The sequence below is a fragment of the Pseudopipra pipra genome, chromosome 13, assembly GCF_036250125.1.
Source record: "Pseudopipra pipra isolate bDixPip1 chromosome 13, bDixPip1.hap1, whole genome shotgun sequence".
NCBI classification, from domain to species: Eukaryota; Metazoa; Chordata; class Aves; order Passeriformes; family Pipridae; genus Pseudopipra; species Pseudopipra pipra.
This window is the reverse complement of record NC_087561.1, coordinates 2,910,002-2,926,491: the sequence shown is the minus strand read 5'-3', so window position 1 is coordinate 2,926,491 and position 16,490 is coordinate 2,910,002. Positions and strand designations below refer to the sequence as shown.

The 16,490-nt window shown below is 45.9% G+C and overlaps 1 protein-coding gene across 4 annotated transcripts in view; it reads left to right on the top strand.

Annotated features, from left to right (window-relative positions):
• Nucleotides 1-16,490, top strand: part of MED12 (mediator complex subunit 12) — a 35,467-nt gene that overhangs the window by 7,932 nt on the left and 11,045 nt on the right. For all 4 annotated transcript variants that reach the window (XM_064669641.1, XM_064669640.1, XM_064669639.1 and 1 more), the window contains exons 8-30: nucleotides 1,364-1,510; nucleotides 1,802-1,901; nucleotides 2,682-2,818; nucleotides 3,608-3,739; nucleotides 4,127-4,253; nucleotides 4,889-5,118; nucleotides 5,531-5,611; nucleotides 5,975-6,148; nucleotides 6,375-6,519; nucleotides 7,400-7,518; nucleotides 7,659-7,802; nucleotides 8,571-8,734; nucleotides 8,884-9,015; nucleotides 9,901-10,128; nucleotides 10,325-10,469; nucleotides 10,760-10,880; nucleotides 11,570-11,671; nucleotides 12,388-12,501; nucleotides 12,786-12,949; nucleotides 15,279-15,458; nucleotides 15,644-15,715; nucleotides 16,004-16,164; nucleotides 16,256-16,417. In XM_064669641.1, coding sequence (XP_064525711.1) covers nucleotides 1,364-1,510; nucleotides 1,802-1,901; nucleotides 2,682-2,818; nucleotides 3,608-3,739; nucleotides 4,127-4,253; nucleotides 4,889-5,118; nucleotides 5,531-5,611; nucleotides 5,975-6,148; nucleotides 6,375-6,519; nucleotides 7,400-7,518; nucleotides 7,659-7,802; nucleotides 8,571-8,734; nucleotides 8,884-9,015; nucleotides 9,901-10,128; nucleotides 10,325-10,469; nucleotides 10,760-10,880; nucleotides 11,570-11,671; nucleotides 12,388-12,501; nucleotides 12,786-12,949; nucleotides 15,279-15,458; nucleotides 15,644-15,715; nucleotides 16,004-16,164; nucleotides 16,256-16,417 — 3,281 coding nt within the window. The remainder of the gene's footprint in view (nucleotides 1-1,363; nucleotides 1,511-1,801; nucleotides 1,902-2,681; nucleotides 2,819-3,607; nucleotides 3,740-4,126; nucleotides 4,254-4,888; nucleotides 5,119-5,530; nucleotides 5,612-5,974; nucleotides 6,149-6,374; nucleotides 6,520-7,399; nucleotides 7,519-7,658; nucleotides 7,803-8,570; nucleotides 8,735-8,883; nucleotides 9,016-9,900; nucleotides 10,129-10,324; nucleotides 10,470-10,759; nucleotides 10,881-11,569; nucleotides 11,672-12,387; nucleotides 12,502-12,785; nucleotides 12,950-15,278; nucleotides 15,459-15,643; nucleotides 15,716-16,003; nucleotides 16,165-16,255; nucleotides 16,418-16,490) is intronic.

Genomic DNA, 16,490 nt, shown 5'->3' with positions numbered 1-16,490 from the left:
CAGGGGAGAAAAGAAGCTCGTTAAAGCAGAGGAGGTCCCAGAGAGTGCAGGATGGAACAGGAGTTGGAGAGGAAGAGAGCACAAAACTTGGGAACCTGCTGCTCAAGAGAGAAACTTGAGATGAAGGAGCCCTGACAGGATCAAGAAGCAGCCAGCCAGCTCTCGAACAGGGTAGAAAGAAAATTCCTATAGTACGGTTGGCTAGAAGTAAGGATTTTTCTGCAAGGATTAGAGAGCAGTGGGGGTTTATAAATAACCCCTTTGCATTCCTTTTAAGTCTGTCTGGGTCACTTTCTGTTAAAGAAATTGAGAGGGTTCTTTTTTCTATTTTCTATGTGATAAAATGTCTTTTTAATATAAAAATCTTCTATTTGGGGAGCTTACTTTAGGGGAATATCTGAGCATATATACCTCAAAAGTTTGACTGATTTGGGTTTGAACACAACCTGCTTAAAAATTGACATTGGTTAATGATGATCTGATCTTTAGTAAGTGTCAGAAGAGCTCTTCTGATAGATCTACAGATATTTTGATCTGCTGATGGTAGATAAGGCTAAGGCAGAATAAGATCCAATGGTTGGAAGTTTGAGCTGGGTGAAGTCAGGCTGGAAAGAGATGCATTTCTGACACTGTGCATAATTGACCTTTGCTCAGATCATCTCAAGATATGGCAGATTCTTTGTTTTGAGTGTTTAAAACAGCCTTGGTTGTCTGTCTTTAGTGCCTGTCTCCTTGTGAGCTAGAAGCTGTAGGGGAGTATTGTAGGAATGGTTCAGTGAAGTTTTGTCTGCATTTATGTGAGTGTACGAGATCATAAAAGAATGAGAATGCATATAACATGGTATTGTTATTTTAATAATCCCTCTAATCACATTTGTGATTATTAAACAGTATGGTATAATTAGTTTGTGTCTGTTACCTCATATTTCTTCTCATTCTTTACTCTTTTTGAGGGCTCCAAGTCCCTCATGTAAATGCTGCTCCTGGACCATGAGGGTTGGACTGTGCATTGACTGTGTGAGTTGTAGAAAATAAGTTCTGTTTGGAAGCAGTGGAGAGCTCCGCAGCAACATGTTGCTGCTTTTGGATAATGTGGAACTCTGGTCTTGGCTTCCTAAGCATACCTAGGGCAAGAAACTCAGTGCAGCAAAAAATTCTAGTTTACTCCTTTCTACTCTAGTATAGTCCAAAGACTCTTTCAGAGCTCAGAACAAAAAAACCCCACCCAAATAGTAAATATTTTGTATACAGGATGATGAATGCCTGGGCAATAGGGTAAAGTAGTGGTTAGTTCTGTAGAAAGTTGTGTAACTTAATTGTTTTGACCTTGATTTGCTCAATGATACTTACCTTTCTGTTGCAGAGTATAATTCTGTGTTGCCCGAGTGCCCTTGTGTGGCATTACTCCTTAACTGATAGCAGGATAAAAACTGGCTCTCCACTGGACCACTTGCCTATAGCCCCATCCAACTTGCCCATGCCAGGAGGGAATTCAGCCTTTACACAGCAGGTGAGCAGCCTTCAGCAAAGGGAACTCTTGTGGTCTGAGATAATAGCTGTGTCTCAGCTCTTTCAGAGTTTTCTTTTCATGTTGTGTGATAAGCAGAGCTGGAGGTGCTGTCTCACTCCCCAGGAATTAACTGCTCCCATTCTGCTATAAGCAAGACAGTGATGTCCTTGGAAGATGGGCACAATCTAACCTTAAGTAGAGTTACTGTCATGCTCTCTGTTTTCTGATAATTTTGTTCACAGGACTTCTAAGGCATCCTTATGTTTGTTTACACAAGTCCATTGCTTTTAGGTTCGGGCAAAGCTGCGTGAGATCGAGCAGCAGATAAAGGAACGTGGCCAGGCTGTGGAGGTTCGCTGGTCGTTTGACAAGTGCCAGGAAACCACAGCAGGTAACTTGCTGTAGGATAAAGTTTCTCTTCCCCTGCTCCATGTGTTACCCTGACAAACTTCCAGTCTGGCTGTTCTCTTTGATTTTTCTTATTTGCTACTCTTCTTGTTTACTGCCGGGGGGGGGGGGGGAAGAAATGGCTCTTTTTTTTTCCAGGGCAAAATCTTACATGGGTCTATTTCTTCAGGTATAGGGGGAATTTCTGTTACTGGAAACTAGAAATGTGTACCAGAGAACTGTACTCTTGTACACATGCTATATCCCAATGTTTTGGGATATAGCCACAGAGCCATGTGTTAATAGACTGGGCCCATCTGTTTCTTCCAGTGTCATTGCCTGCAACTGGAAGAGTAGAAGAGAAAATAACCTGTGTTCCAGAATGCCTTATTAATGGTCCCAAGGCCCTGAAGTCCCTTTCGATCACCCTTGGATTACACATTGCAACTTCATCTCCCCCTGTGTGGGAGACCAGTAATGGGTAATAGTGTGAGGGATATACCAGGCTAGGAAGTTTCATGATATGACGTCCCCAACCCAGCCCCCAGGGAGACAGCAGCCTTCCCTTAGAGAAGGGTCCATCTGCCTTTTGGATGAAGGGTCCAAACTTTCTGTTCCCCTTAGAAGAGAATCACCTGTAACTACAACTCATCTTTTCTTCCTCATGGAACGGGTCTTGATACGAGGCGTAGGACTTTCTGACCTTGGAAACACATCTGGTATTGCTCTGCAGTCTGTTGTACCAGGTGCCAAATATGCATTTCTTTTCTCTGTTCTCTTCTAGGTTTCACTATTGGCCGTGTCTTACACACTTTAGAAGTTCTGGACAGTCACAGCTTTGAAAGATCTGACTTCAGCAACTCTTTGGATTCCTTGTATAACAGGATATTTGGGCTGGGTCCAACTAAAGACAGTCATGAGGTGCCCTGGGACTTTGCTGCTGGGCCCTGGTCTTGGACGTGGCTATGTTCTTGTTTATATCCCACTGTTACTGTCCTGTGTCTGCAGAGAGCTGACTAGGTAGTGGCCTTTGGCCAAGAGATGTGATCTCCATTGAAAAGGATTTCATGCAGCCTTGTTAGGGAGGTACTAAAGTGAGAGGGGAGTCTGTGCTCTAGAAAGTCTACAAGAACAAATACGTGTAAGCCTGGGAGAATTCACACAGCTGAGAAGAGTCTCCTGATGAAAGACATCAGATTGATGATAAAGACTTGTTATGTGTCTGAGAGGAGTAAACTTGTCAAACTCTGAGCTGGCTGCTGCTTCCTGGAAGTCTGGGAGCTCACAGTTCAGGTTCCTCTTAGCCTGGGAGGTGACGTATTTATGATGTGTAGGACCATAGTGCAACCAGTACTGTATTGGTTCCTGGAAGTGGGCTGCAGCACTGGCTGTTTGCACACTGTGTATAATGCTGTCAAGAAACTGTGTTTCACTCAGTGCTGTGATTAGCACTTCATAGATGTGCTGCTGGAAGAGAGATGATTTCTTGAAGCAGGGTCAGTCTGGAGATTTTTAGGGGCTATGGTTCACCTCATGTTGCAAAACAGAGTCAGAGGAGGAGGGCTCTAGCTTGACATCCATCCTTTCTGTTAGGAAGAGGGGAATGCAGCAATCTTTAGGCTGTGCTTTATTAGAAGTAGACTCTCTGTTCTGTCTGCTCCCCCCTCCTGTTTGGCTCAGGTTCTCACTGCAGTGCTTATATGTCAACAGATCTCCCCGGACGACGATGCAGTGGTGGCCTTGCTGTGCGAGTGGGCTGTCAGCTACAAACGCTCTGGACGCCACAGGGCCATGGTGGTGGCCAAACTCCTGGAGAAGCGCCAGGCAGAGATAGAGGCTGAAGTAGGTCCTTACTCCTGGAAGACTGTCAGCTGTAGGGCAGAGCAGAGGTTACCTAACTATGGTTACACGGAAAGGCAGAGGTTGATCAGTACAATGCCTCTTCTCACTGGTGCTGTTAGTGATGGCATTTGCTCCACCTAACCCAGTGTAGGTCATAAATGAGCCTGTGCGATGGTGCATATCACATTTCTTGGATACATGTGAGAACAGCTGATTGCAGTGCAGAAGCACTGGCATACTTGGAGACTTTGAAGTAGCTTACAGAAACCTGTGTGGTGGCTTGCCTATAAGTGCAAGATAAAAAAATTCTATTTTTTTTTTTTGGAGTTTGTGGATAGGAAGTTTCTCCACTGTGTCAGCAGCTGGTACTTTTTTCTGTTTCTGCAGAGATGTGGGGACTCCGAAGTCGTGGACGAGAAGGGCTCCATCTCCTCAGGCTCCCTCTCAGCAGCCAGTGCTCCTGTCTTTCAGGATGTCCTTATGCAGTTCCTTGACACTCAAGCTCCTATGCTAAGTATGTAATAAGAACTTGTGGTCTCCCAGTTTCTAGCTTTCCCTCTCCTGCAAACTTTGAATTTGTGTGCTGTTTGCTTGTGTGTAGGTCTTGGGTGTATCTAAATTCTCTCTCTGGCTTCCTTGCAATCCAGAGCTTACCTTGGAAAGAGAGGAAAAGCAAATTGCAGGGCCAGATGACAGAAAGATAATGCAGAAGCACTTCTGTTAACAGAGCATTGGCCAAGGATAGATGAGTATAACTTAGTCAGGAATTACTTCACGCTGAGAACTAGAGGGTGGTTTTTAAGCAGTGACAAAGATCTGGAGTAGCCTTTCAGGGGAAGTACTGCAAACAGATTAAGGGGAATAGGATGCAGCTCTGAATGATGCAGGCAACTGTTTGTACACCCAGGAGTAGCACTTTTGAGGTTAAAAGTCCTATGCCTGTGGGCTGTGACACTGGAGAGCATTTGACTTAACTGCTAATTTTTGAAACTGAGTTTTCTGATTTTAGTCCCTGCTGTAACCTCAGAACTGTGTACCAGTCACTGTGTTGAGATATCGGGAAACACTTTTCCACACCTTAGTTACTGGTGTTGCTCAGTGTTGCAGAAGAGCTCTGATAGCCCTGGCTGTCTGTGTTGTCTTTTTCAGCTGATCCCGGGAAGGAAAATGAGAAGGTGGAGTTCTTTAACCTGGTGCTGCTGTTCTGTGAGCTAATCCGACACGATGTCTTCTCTCACAACATCTACATGTGCACACTCATCTCCCGGGGTGATCTTGCCATGGATTCGCACGGGCCTCGCCCGCCCTCACCCTTCGATGACCCCGCTGAGGAGCATGACAGGAAGGAGGGGGAGGGGAACAGTGGCATCAAGCTGGAGGTGAGAGCACCATGGCCCTCCTGTACACATCTCTGTGTTTTGCTTGCCCGTTTTTACCAGCTTTGCAGCCTCCTTGCTATTTCGTGCTGGAGGACGTACTAGTGACTCCTGCTCCTCCTTCCCCCAACCTGTTTCCTTAGCATTTCAGTTTAAGTGGCTGGAAAGAACCTCAGATTGTAAAGAGGAAGATAGGAAGATCTTGCATGGTTTGAAACAGCAGGATGTCACGAGGTGCTGTGTGAGGCCTGTCCGTGATGATTGCAGTGTATTAGGCTCCAACTTGCCAGGCACCATCGACCTGTTGGCATATTGCTGTCACCATCCAACATGGGCATCAAGTGCTGTAGTCAACAAATACTCTCTTGTTCCCTGATGCATCACTGAGATTTAAAGTTGCTCTTTCTGTTCCCAGGACACAGGTCTTTCGGAGCCCATGGACATCGACCACAACCCCAGCATGCTCTTTGATGACATGGAAAAGACAGACTTTTCGGTATGTTCCTGCCTTTTCTACCTGTTCAGTTAATAGGTCAGTATGTAGCATGTGCCTTGCATTTGTGTATCTTTCCTATAGAGCCAGTGTGCTCTGGCTGGGTTGTATGGCAGTTGACACTGTAAATGGTTCATATAACCTGTTTATGCAGAGTTCATTAGAGTAGAGTGAATCCCAGTCATTCCTGGGGTCTCTTAACGCTCAGGCCACTGCCAGCCCAGTGTTTGGGCAGGGTAGGAAGTGGGCTGATGGAAGTGGATGGGAAATGGATGACCATGATAGCACCAGGAGATTGGGAGTGACCAGCAATCTTTACTGTTGCATGACCATGTTCCTTAACTACCTTTTCTTATGTCTCCCTAGATGTTTTCTCCACCAATGCATTGTGAATCTAAAGCCAGCCCTTCCCCTGAAAAACCAGATCCTGAAAAGGACGCAAAGCCTCTGCTGAAGGATAAGTCTGTGGAAGGAATGCTTGCATCCCTGTATGACCAGCCTCGGCACATCCAGTACGCAACACACTTTCCTATTCCTCAGGTATGAGATCTGCCTGTAAGTGCTCCCCTTGTGCTCTTGTGAGGCTGTGGTTCCCTGCTTTGAGTGGGTAAGGAGCAATCATGCTTTTCTGGATGTCTTCTTGCTTACTCCCAAAGAAGCTTCTGAGATGAAGCTTTGCTTTTCCTTAGAGACATCCAGATGTAAAACAAGATTAAGACATTTAGACTCATAGTTGCTAATGCAGTTGTCTCTTTTGGTTCCCCAGGAGGAGTCATGCAGTCACGAGTGTAACCAAAGGCTGGTAGTTCTTTTCGGGGTTGGAAAACAGCGGGATGATGCTCGGCACACCATCAAGAAAATAACCAAAGACATTCTAAAAGTCTTGAACAGAAAGAGTACTGCAGAGACAGGTTAGTAGAGAGACACTCCTTTCTGAAATAGGAGCATCTTTCCACTTGGCTGGCTCCCTTGTCTGGAGTCTCACAGTGAAAGGATTTTATGTAATCTGCAGTGTGTGGTAAGAGGTATTAGCGAATGAGAGTCTGAAACGGTGCTCTGTTTTCAAACATACTGACTAGCAAGTCAGACAATCTGTTTAATTGAACTTTTCTTCAGAAGAGAATTGAGTCATGCAAGGTTCAGAACAAGACCCTGGCCAAAACTTTGACTTCTCAGATTTTTTTCTATATTTTCTTGCATTTAGATCCTTGCACAAGAAGCAAAAAATGCTTTGCCTATGCATATTTGACAGAGACTTGGTTAAATGTGTCACACCATTATGCTTCAGGCACATGCTAGATCCACAGGATAGGAAATTTGGATAGCTGTGTTAAAACCAATAGAAAGCTTCTGATGTCCATCAGCTGATAATCTGGCTACAATTTTTCTTTCTTAGTCTGATGCCTGAAAGGCAATGTGAAATGTGGTAGAAAGATAATACTTTAAAAGGTGGAGTTCTCTGACAAACTTTGAGACTGAACATCTCCAGTCCAGAATGCCTGTTCTCATCAGGGAATAGGTATACCTCTAAATCAAAACAGAAGGGTGCTCCAAGGAGTACCTTCATTTGGAATAGCCCTACTGTCATTCTGGAGGTTAGGAATTCCTTCCTCAGCAGTTTGTTTCAAACTCAGGTTGGTCCTTATCAAGGTCAGAGACTCAGCCTTTTGGCTATACTGCATGAAAGGAGCTGGTCCTGCTGAGGGACTGACAGGAGGCCATGGCTGATGTCTAGTCCTCTGGTGAGGAAGGTAGCCTAATACTGTTTTTTAATCCTCCCAACTTTGGTAGGTGGAGAGGAAGGCCAGAAGAGGAAAAAGAGCAAACCAGAAGCATTCCCAACAGCTGAAGATATCTTTGCAAAGTTCCAGCACCTTTCTCACTTTGATCAGCACCAGGTCACATCTCAGGTATGAAAATCTCAAGACTGCTGTCTTTCTTGGGCCGTTTGTGTTACTGAGAGCAGCTTCCTGGAGGGGAAGAGGGAGGTGAGTCCACCGAGGGACTTCTGCAAGGGAACGTAGTACTGAGTGTTGTCTTGCACTTGCAGGTATCTCGGAATGTCTTGGAACAGATCACCAGCTTTGCTTTGGGAATGTCATACCACCTGCCTCTGGTGCAGCACGTGCAGTTCATATTTGACTTGATGGAGTACTCACTCAATATCAGTGGTCTTATCGACTTTGCCATCCAGGTAAGGGCAGTGTGCTCAGCTGCTTCCTGGGGAGGGATTCATCTCCCTGAAAGGCAGCAGATCTGTGCTGTGATAGTTGGCCTACTCTGGGGGTCACTGGTGACCCTCTGACCTGTGTCATGGAGGTGGTCAGATTAGGTGGCCATTGTGATGCTTCTGGGCTGCAGCTGTTAGGAAGAGGTTGTTTGTGGCAGATAGTCTTACATGTTCTATTCTGAGGATTATTTTTCCAGAGACTTTGGGCTTTTCTCCAAAGGACTTGCATTCAGTCTCTGTCTCTGGTTGCAGCAGGGCCTTGTTCAGAGTGAGAAGGGGATTGTCTGTCTTTGGCACTTTGCCTACCTTGCTCCCCTGGAAAGATTCTTGGCACATGGTAGCTCAAGCTGCCTTCTGGATTCTGCTAAAATCCTGTTGCTGTTTCTGCAGCCTGTACCAGGTGTCTCTTGAAGCCTTGCTGATGGAATTGGGGCTGTTAGGCTGAAAAGGATAGCCAAGTGAGATTTATGCAGGATAGAACTACCAAACAAACTGCTTGATACTACCTGCGGCCATATCCCAATCACCCTCTGACACCCAAGCCCTGACAGCCCTTTATACTGCCTGAGGCATTGTGTCTAAGTGTGGGGTGCCAACTGTTCTCTAAGCAGAAAGTGCCTGGCATCCCTTTCCTGGCAGGTCCTACAGGCTGTGGGTTTGGTGTGCCTCCTCCCTTTCTGACCATACCTTACCCCTGTGGCTGTTGAAGGGTTTTTCTGTCATTGGGTGCAGTTGCTGAATGAACTGAGCGTGGTGGAGGCAGAACTGCTGTTGAAATCCTCCGACCTTGTTGGCAGCTATACCACCAGCCTGTGCCTGTGCATCGTGGCTGTGCTGCGGCACTACCACTCCTGCCTTATCTTGAACCAGGACCAGATGGCTCAGGTCTTCGAAGGGTAAGGGTGTCTTCCCCTTGCTGTGTGTAAGGAAGCAGTGTATATTCTGGGGCTTTGTAAGGGGCAGGTACCTACCTGTGTCATTCCTAAGAGGTGGCAACTTTTTGTGCCTGAGGATTCAGCTCACTTCTTTTTTTGTCTCTATACAGTCTGTGTGGGGTGGTGAAACACGGCATGAACCGCTCGGATGGCTCCTCAGCAGAGCGCTGTATCCTGGCCTATCTCTACGACCTGTATACCTCCTGCAGTCACCTCAAAAGTAAATTTGGGGAGCTCTTTAGGTGAGTCTGAAGCAGCTGAGATGCAATGGGTCCTGCCCAGTATAGCACCTTGGCTTAACCTTTGATTGTGATTTTGTTTGATGGGATTGTCCCTGAGATACTCTCTATGGTGAACTAAGGTCTTGTGAGTAGTGGCCTGTTTGACAGGCAGAAATAACTTAGTGGGTGATCTCGACTCTTAGATCATCAGGTTTGTTTTGGTAAATTGCCTTCAGTAGTCCTCTGCACCTCCACGGGTCTCTACTTACCCCACCCCTAGAGGGTAGAAGGAGAGAGTTCTGTTCCTACCAAGCTGATGACATCCTAAAGGTTGTTCTCTGCTTCTTAGTAATCCTGCCATTTGGATAAAGGGCCTTTGAGCTGTAACAGATAATTCAAAATGTCATTATAGTGTACAGTAACAATCAGCAAATTAAATGCTATGTATTCTTTGGAAAGGAGTGGAGAACAGACCAGAGAGCACCATTAGGGCCACCATTTAAGTCATGACACAACTGTGCCTTGTGGTTTGAGGCAACAAATTTCAAAAAGTGTGTAGTGGACTTAGACCCAAAGGAGAGTGAGTGGATAGATTATCAGACATTTGGAATTACTTACTTACAAGGAAGTGAATCTCCTCCCCACAGAAGAGGAGTATGGAGAGGGAATGATAGAAACTCTGTAAAGTTCTGGTTGATATGGAAAATAAACTGAACGTTCAGTATGTCCTACAATACAAGCACAAAAGAGGAATGAACAGAAAATAACAAACCGGAGAGTCTTTGTTGGTACACAGAGATTGTGAATTTCAACATGTTCTTGCCCAGGGAGGGTTTGTCTTTGCTTACCAGAGTTCAGTGGCAGCGCAGTTTTTTGTGTTCCTAATCTCTTTTCTGTCCTGGTTAGTGACTTCTGCTCCAAGGTGAAGAACACAATCTATTGCAATGTTGAGCCATCTGACTCCAACATGCTGTGGGAACCAGAGTTCATGATTGACACTATTGAAAATCCATCTGCACATAACTTTACCTACACCAACCTGGGCAAGAGCCTCAATGAAAACCCAGCCAACCGCTACAGTTTCGTCTGTAATGCACTTATGCACGTGTGTGTGGGACACCACGATCCAGACAGGTGAGAGGCAGAACTTTCAAGGTTCTACTGAGATAGTAAAATCTTTAGGTGAGGGTAAGGAAGCCAGTAGCCATTTCTTGGCTGTCTTGGGGTGTGAAGGAGGATGAAGACTGGGGTCCCTTAAAGAATGGCTGACCCGATGGCATGCATGAGTAGCAAAGCTGACCCTCTGCTTTTTTCATTATTTATTTAACAGGGTGAACGACATTGCTATCCTGTGTGCTGAGCTAACTGGCTACTGCAAGTCTCTAAGTGCCGAGTGGCTGGGTGTGCTCAAAGCTTTGTGCTGTTCCTCCAATAATGGGACCTGTGGCTTCAATGATCTCCTCTGCAATGTTGATGCAAGTGCAAACATTCAAAAGGGGAAAAGGAATTGAAGCAGGAGTGGAGGGATCCCTTGGGAGAAGGCAAAAATAAACAAGGGATGGAGGCTTTGTCTTCTGAGGGCAGGGAAAAGGCTTTGAATACCGGGGGCTGCCTTTGGTGTTTGTTGCAGCCTGGGCTGATCCTGGACACTGACCAGAGGTTATGGGCCCTTCTGCCCCCCAGCTCCTAGGCAAGCTGAGGAATTGCTGACAGAGGGAATGAGGTAGAGGCTGTTGTGATCACTGGCTGATCTCCTCTCTTCCAGGTCAGTGACTTGTCTTTCCATGATTCCTTGGCTACCTTTGTTGCCATTCTCATAGCCCGGCAGTGCTTGCTGCTGGAGGACCTGATCCGCTGTGCTGCTATCCCCTCCCTCCTCAATGCTGGTAAGTGCATCCCTGCACAAAGCTGGGCTTAGTCTCAGTTCTGGCCCACAGACCAGTCCTTAATGGATACTCAGTGAACCCCATAGTTGTGAAACATGCCTCCAAGTTGTAAAACATACTTCTTCTATACTTCAGAATTGAATGTGATGCTTTAGAGAGTTTCTGACCCTTTTTATTTCTATCAAAAACTGGTTGTGCTAAGGTTTTTCGAGGCCTTGCTCTCTAGAGTTTGTGTGGAAGCTGAAATAAGCATGAGATGTTACCAGCCACACTGTGTGACTGGTATACTCAACTCTGAACTCCAGCAGTACATCTCCCAGTGATGGTACAGTTCAGCCTAGCATTTTGGCTAGAGCAGCCAGCTGACCAGTTGGGCCTACAGCACCTGGGTCACTGCCTTTGCTGTGCCACCAGCCTGCCTAGCTTTACTCTGGGGATTGCAGCATCCAGACTCTTGACAGGGTGAAATTGGAGCAAGCAGAATGCAGTGCATGTCACTGGGGATAATACTGATGGATTTGCTCACTTCCATGTTAATTGCTACACATGCTCCATATTTGTAAATACAATAAGGCTGCTGGAGCTTCTCAACTGGCTGCTCCAGGGCAGTGCACTGTGAATAGCTTTTGGACTGAGAGTCAGCTGTCCTGGTGCTTAAAAAATCTCAGTTGGCTGTTTTCTTTACATAGCCTGCAGTGAACAGGACTCAGAACCAGGAGCACGTCTGACCTGCCGGATTTTACTCCATCTGTTTAAGACTCCACAGCTGAACCCGTGCCAGCAAGACGGCAGTAAGTGAATGAACGTGGAGCCTTTATTTTGAAAGTACTGAGGCTCTTGCACCCCAAGAAGAGAGATACTAGACCTTATGATTAGAGATCATAACCTTCTTGCTTTGAATAAAGCAGGCAAAGCCTGATACACGGCTTTCTGCAGAGGACAAAGAACAGTATCCTTCCATTTATGTCATGCCATGGTAGCCAGGCACACTGGGGAGAAGGCTCTTGGAGGCAGGAAACCAGCCAGTAGAGGTGGCCTTGCTGTCACTAAACCATTAGAGTAATGATCACTTCTTTTTTTATGTCTTGAGCTTTGTATAGCCTCTTAACTTGGTGCCAGAAGCTGCTGTTTTACAGCACTCCCTTTTTGTCTGATGATGGAAGCAGTCCAGGAAGCTCTGTTCTTGGCTCTTCATCAGTATCCTGATAGCTCAGATTTCTAAATCCAGCCTGTATTCTAGGTTTTAGGGTACTGTTGGAGCTTGGAGTTCACGACACAGGCACTGCACCCCATTTGGATTTCATGGTTCAGTTGTCACAGTGTGATTGGCACTATGCTTCACGAAACTTAATTAAATGGACCTCATGTTACAGTTAGGAAAGGGACTGGCCTCAGGATTCACTGAGCTGGATTTTATGGTACTTGCTGGCACATAACTCAGGCAGCTCTGGAGCCCGTGCCTTTCTCTCCTGCTGAGTGTTGCCTTTCCCCTTTGTCCTCTTTGCAGACAAACCCACGGTGGGAATCCGCTCTTCCTGTGACCGTCACTTACTGGCAGCTTCCCAGAACCGTATTGTGGATGGAGCAGTCTTTGCAGTGCTGAAGGCTGTCTTTGTTCTGGGTGTGTACCTGTGTTAGCCTGAACCTGTAAGAATGTTTGTCAGGGGAGTGGGAGAAAGGCACTGTACTGTATGTGTTTGCTGTACTGAAGGCCAGAGGAGATCTGTTCCGGTGAATATGTGGCTTGTCTGTAGCCCTTTGGTTGAGCTCTGAACAGACTTTAAATCCCTTGGCTGGAGAGAGATCACTGATCCCAGAGAGAGTTCACAAAAGCTCAGGGTGTTTTTTGAGTCAGGCTTTGTGGTTAGCGTTGTTGATTAAGTGATATTTGTGTTTTTCTTTTAGGAGATGCAGAACTGAAAGGCTCTGGCTTTTCCCACCCTGGAGGTGTCGATGATCTCATGGATGATGAGCTGGGCACCAGGAAGGCTGGTGGTCGAGTAGTTACTGTAGAAACAGCCAGCTTGGATATTTATGCCAAGTATGTACTAAGGAGTATATGTCAACAGGTGAGTCTGTCTCATCTCTAGGTTTGTCCTTATCCCTTCTGCAGGTGGATATATCCCATATGCCTTTCTGCAGGTTGAGTATGGCAGGTGTTTCTTTGAAAGATCAGGGAAGAACTTGTGATGTTTCTATCAGGTGACAGCTATGAGGATTGCTCACCTTTGTTTGCAGAATACAGAGAGGCAAGCAATGGTCAAGAATTGCACTGTGCAGGGCCTGCACATCCCCTTTGCTTTGGCAACAGCACAGGCCTCATGTCCAAGGAGGGGAGTGCTGGGAGTTGGATGCTGAGGTGTGTGCTGGAGGCAAAGATCAGCAGAGAAAGACAATTTGTTGAAGTGATAAATGGTATCTTTCAGAATGCATCTTAAGTGTACTTGCAGCTAGGCTGTTAATGTATCCCTGGGCTTTGCATTGCCCTGTTTAGTTTATTAAAGAACAGCAACAAAAGCCTTTTGCTTAGCCTAATCTGACAACACCAGGGTTTCTGTTCCTTTGTGGAAGACTGACAGTTGAGGAGCTGAAACCTGGCTAATAAGGAGTGCAGAGTGGAGTGGATGTTACTATGCTGTATGAAAATGGGTGTTGAAGGGTTTCCTTAGCCTTGGTTGGTAGTTTATTCTGTCAACAGGAAAGATGCAGTGTTACAATTTGAAACCTGTATTTTGTATTACTAATGTGCAAACCCAACACACTGGTGCTATGTGTTGTCCTCATGCTATTGTTTATTAACTGGCTCCTTACATAGCAATGTTACCAGCCTACCAAAGGAGATTTGGAGCCACCTATTTACAATCATAAATTCAACACACTTGTTACTGAAACCTGACTGTAGCGTTTACAAGAGACATTCCCTTGCTGGTCACAGTCTACATAGGAAGGACTCAAAGCAGATAAAAGTGTGTGTGTGTGTACAGCAGGGAGTAGCAGTGTCAGGTATCACTACTCATACCATTTGTTGGTTGCAATGGTTATGTAGGAGTGAGCATGCCAATAGACACCCATGAGTTACCACCAAATTGTGCCAGAGCTCCTACAGGGTTTCTGCAGCTGTAAAGGGCTGGTAAAATGATGTGTTAAATATTAGCATTTCCAGTGTGAGCAGTGGATGCTGCAGAACTCTTACTATCAATTCTGAAATGTCTGTGGAAGGCCTTAAATTATAGGTTGTGATTTCCCAATCTCAGATTCAGGGGAGAAAAGCAACAGGCACTGTAGAGGTCACCAAACTACATGTACTGGCAAAGTGGAAACTTCATCTGGGATTAAACTGAAGATCTAAGATGAAGATCTTGGTTCCACAAGGATTTCAAACCAGAGATTTAACCTTTCCAGTCTTTGTGCTTTAATGGTTAGAGTGCTGTCCACTGCTGAGAGGGACTTTCCAGCTTTCTAGGCTTAGAATCAGCACTTGTACGTGGTGAACTGGATCCTTATCTCTTCTCCTCCGGTTGTCACTTTGCAGTGGAATAATTCTCTGATCAGGCTTGCTCTGCAGCTGCAGAAGTGCTTATGTAGCAGTCCTCTGTTGATTTTAATTTAATGAATTTGCCTAATTTTAAATATGAAAAAATTCTGCACTAACAAATGCTGCAAGTTAACTATAAATTGTGTGAAGAAGTACCTATCTCATGTTTGTTTTGGAAACTGCTGCCCTTATTACATACATTTAGGGAGCATCAACTGAAATTGAGTGGCTGACAGTAATAGTTTTCTGTCTCCCTTCTCATGATATGTGACTTCGTAAATGGCTTGCATCCAGTCAGTAGTTTTCCTTTCCAGACTTTGAGAAGTAAAGTAACTGGCGTTTTCAAAGTATGGCAGTGTGTTTTCCATCATTATTTGAGAATTGAGGGGTGTGCTTTTCCTTAAGACATGTTCTGGTTTAGCCTTTGCTGCAACCATGAATTACCTAATTTAGGACAGCTCCAGAGCTTTGCTGTGCAGCAAATAGACCAAACAATTTTAAGTGATCCCTTCTGATCTTTTGAGCCCAAGTGGCAGTGTTGGTGGAGCCTGGACATGGCAGTGGCTGTGTACTGTTAAATCACACCAATATTTTATCAAAAGAAAGAGCAACTACTGTGTTTCACTACTGCTGACTTGTCAGAGTTGATGTTTCCTCTGTTCCGATTGCTGTGCTGTGCGTGACGCCTGCTGAATCAGGATAGTGCAGTTCATGAAGAGAAATGATTATCAGGCATAACTGCATACTAATAAGGCTTTTATGATTTTGATGTGTTCCATGCATCTCTCTGAGACTGAAAGCAGGGGCGTTGGTTTGGAATCAGACATCAGTTTGACTGTGCTGACTCTGCCTTTGTCTTGCAGGAGTGGGTAGGAGAACGATGTCTCAAGTCCCTCTGTGAAGACAGCAATGACTTGCAGGATCCTGTCCTGAGCAGCACTCAGGCCCAGAGGCTGATGCAGCTGATTTGTTATCCACACCGGCTGCTGGACAATGAGGAAGGAGAAAATCCTCAGCGGCAGAGGATTAAACGCATCTTACAGGTGCGGGCTCCTGACAGAATCTAAGAGTGTCCCAGTAATTGCCTGCTGTGGTGTTAGAGTGGGGTTGTCCAAAATGCAGCCCTCTGAGAGGTCTGGCACTCCTTATGGTGGGAGCTGAGGGTGTGGGTTGTCATAGTCTGAACTGAGATAAGGAATCACTTGAAGTGTGTGTGTTTGTGTTGCAGAATTTGGACCAATGGACCATGAGGCAGTCCTCGCTGGAGCTGCAGCTCATGATTAAACAGACAGCAAACAATGTGAGTTTCTGCTCAGAGGGGACCATACAGGGATGTGTGAAGTGGATACTTGAGAATTGGTGGGGAGGTGGCCTGGCAGAAGTGGGAACAGGGAAAAAGTACACAGTGAGGGAATCAGGCCTGTGAAAGCCAAGCTTGAGAGGGAAGCAATGAGCCTGAGATCTGAAGAGCAGCAGCCATGGGGAAGTTGGCAAACTGGGTTTGTAGTGAGTTGTGTTGAAATGTGCAAGCCCTGTCAGTGGGTGCTCTCAGAGGAGGACTTGGCTGTCTTCTCTTCCCTATCTCCAGGAGATGAACTCCTTGTTAGAAAATATAGCCAAGGCCACCATTGAGGTATTCCAGCAGTCAGCAGAGACCAGCTCTGCTAACTGTGCTGGTAATGGAGTCAACAGTATCAGTAGCTCAACAAGTGCTACACCTGCCAGCAACAAATCCAAACCCATCCTCAGGTAGGTGTAGAGCCAACGTGCAGCTCCCTCGTAGACAAGTCTGACTTATAGGTTGGATTGCAAACTGCTTTTCTCTCCTGTGTTGTCACAGCTCCCTGGAGAGATCAGGAGTGTGGCTAGTGGCCCCTCTGATTGCCAAGCTTCCAACATCAGTGCAGGGCCATGTGCTGAAAGCTGCTGGAGAAGAACTAGAGAAAGGGCAACATTTGGGGTCATCGTCCCGCAAGGAGCGGGACCGCCAGAAGCAGAAGAGGTGAGTCCAGGGAAAAGGGCAGGCAGTGTTTGCTGTGCTGATCCCCCAGCCTGGCAGTATACCTCCTTCTCTG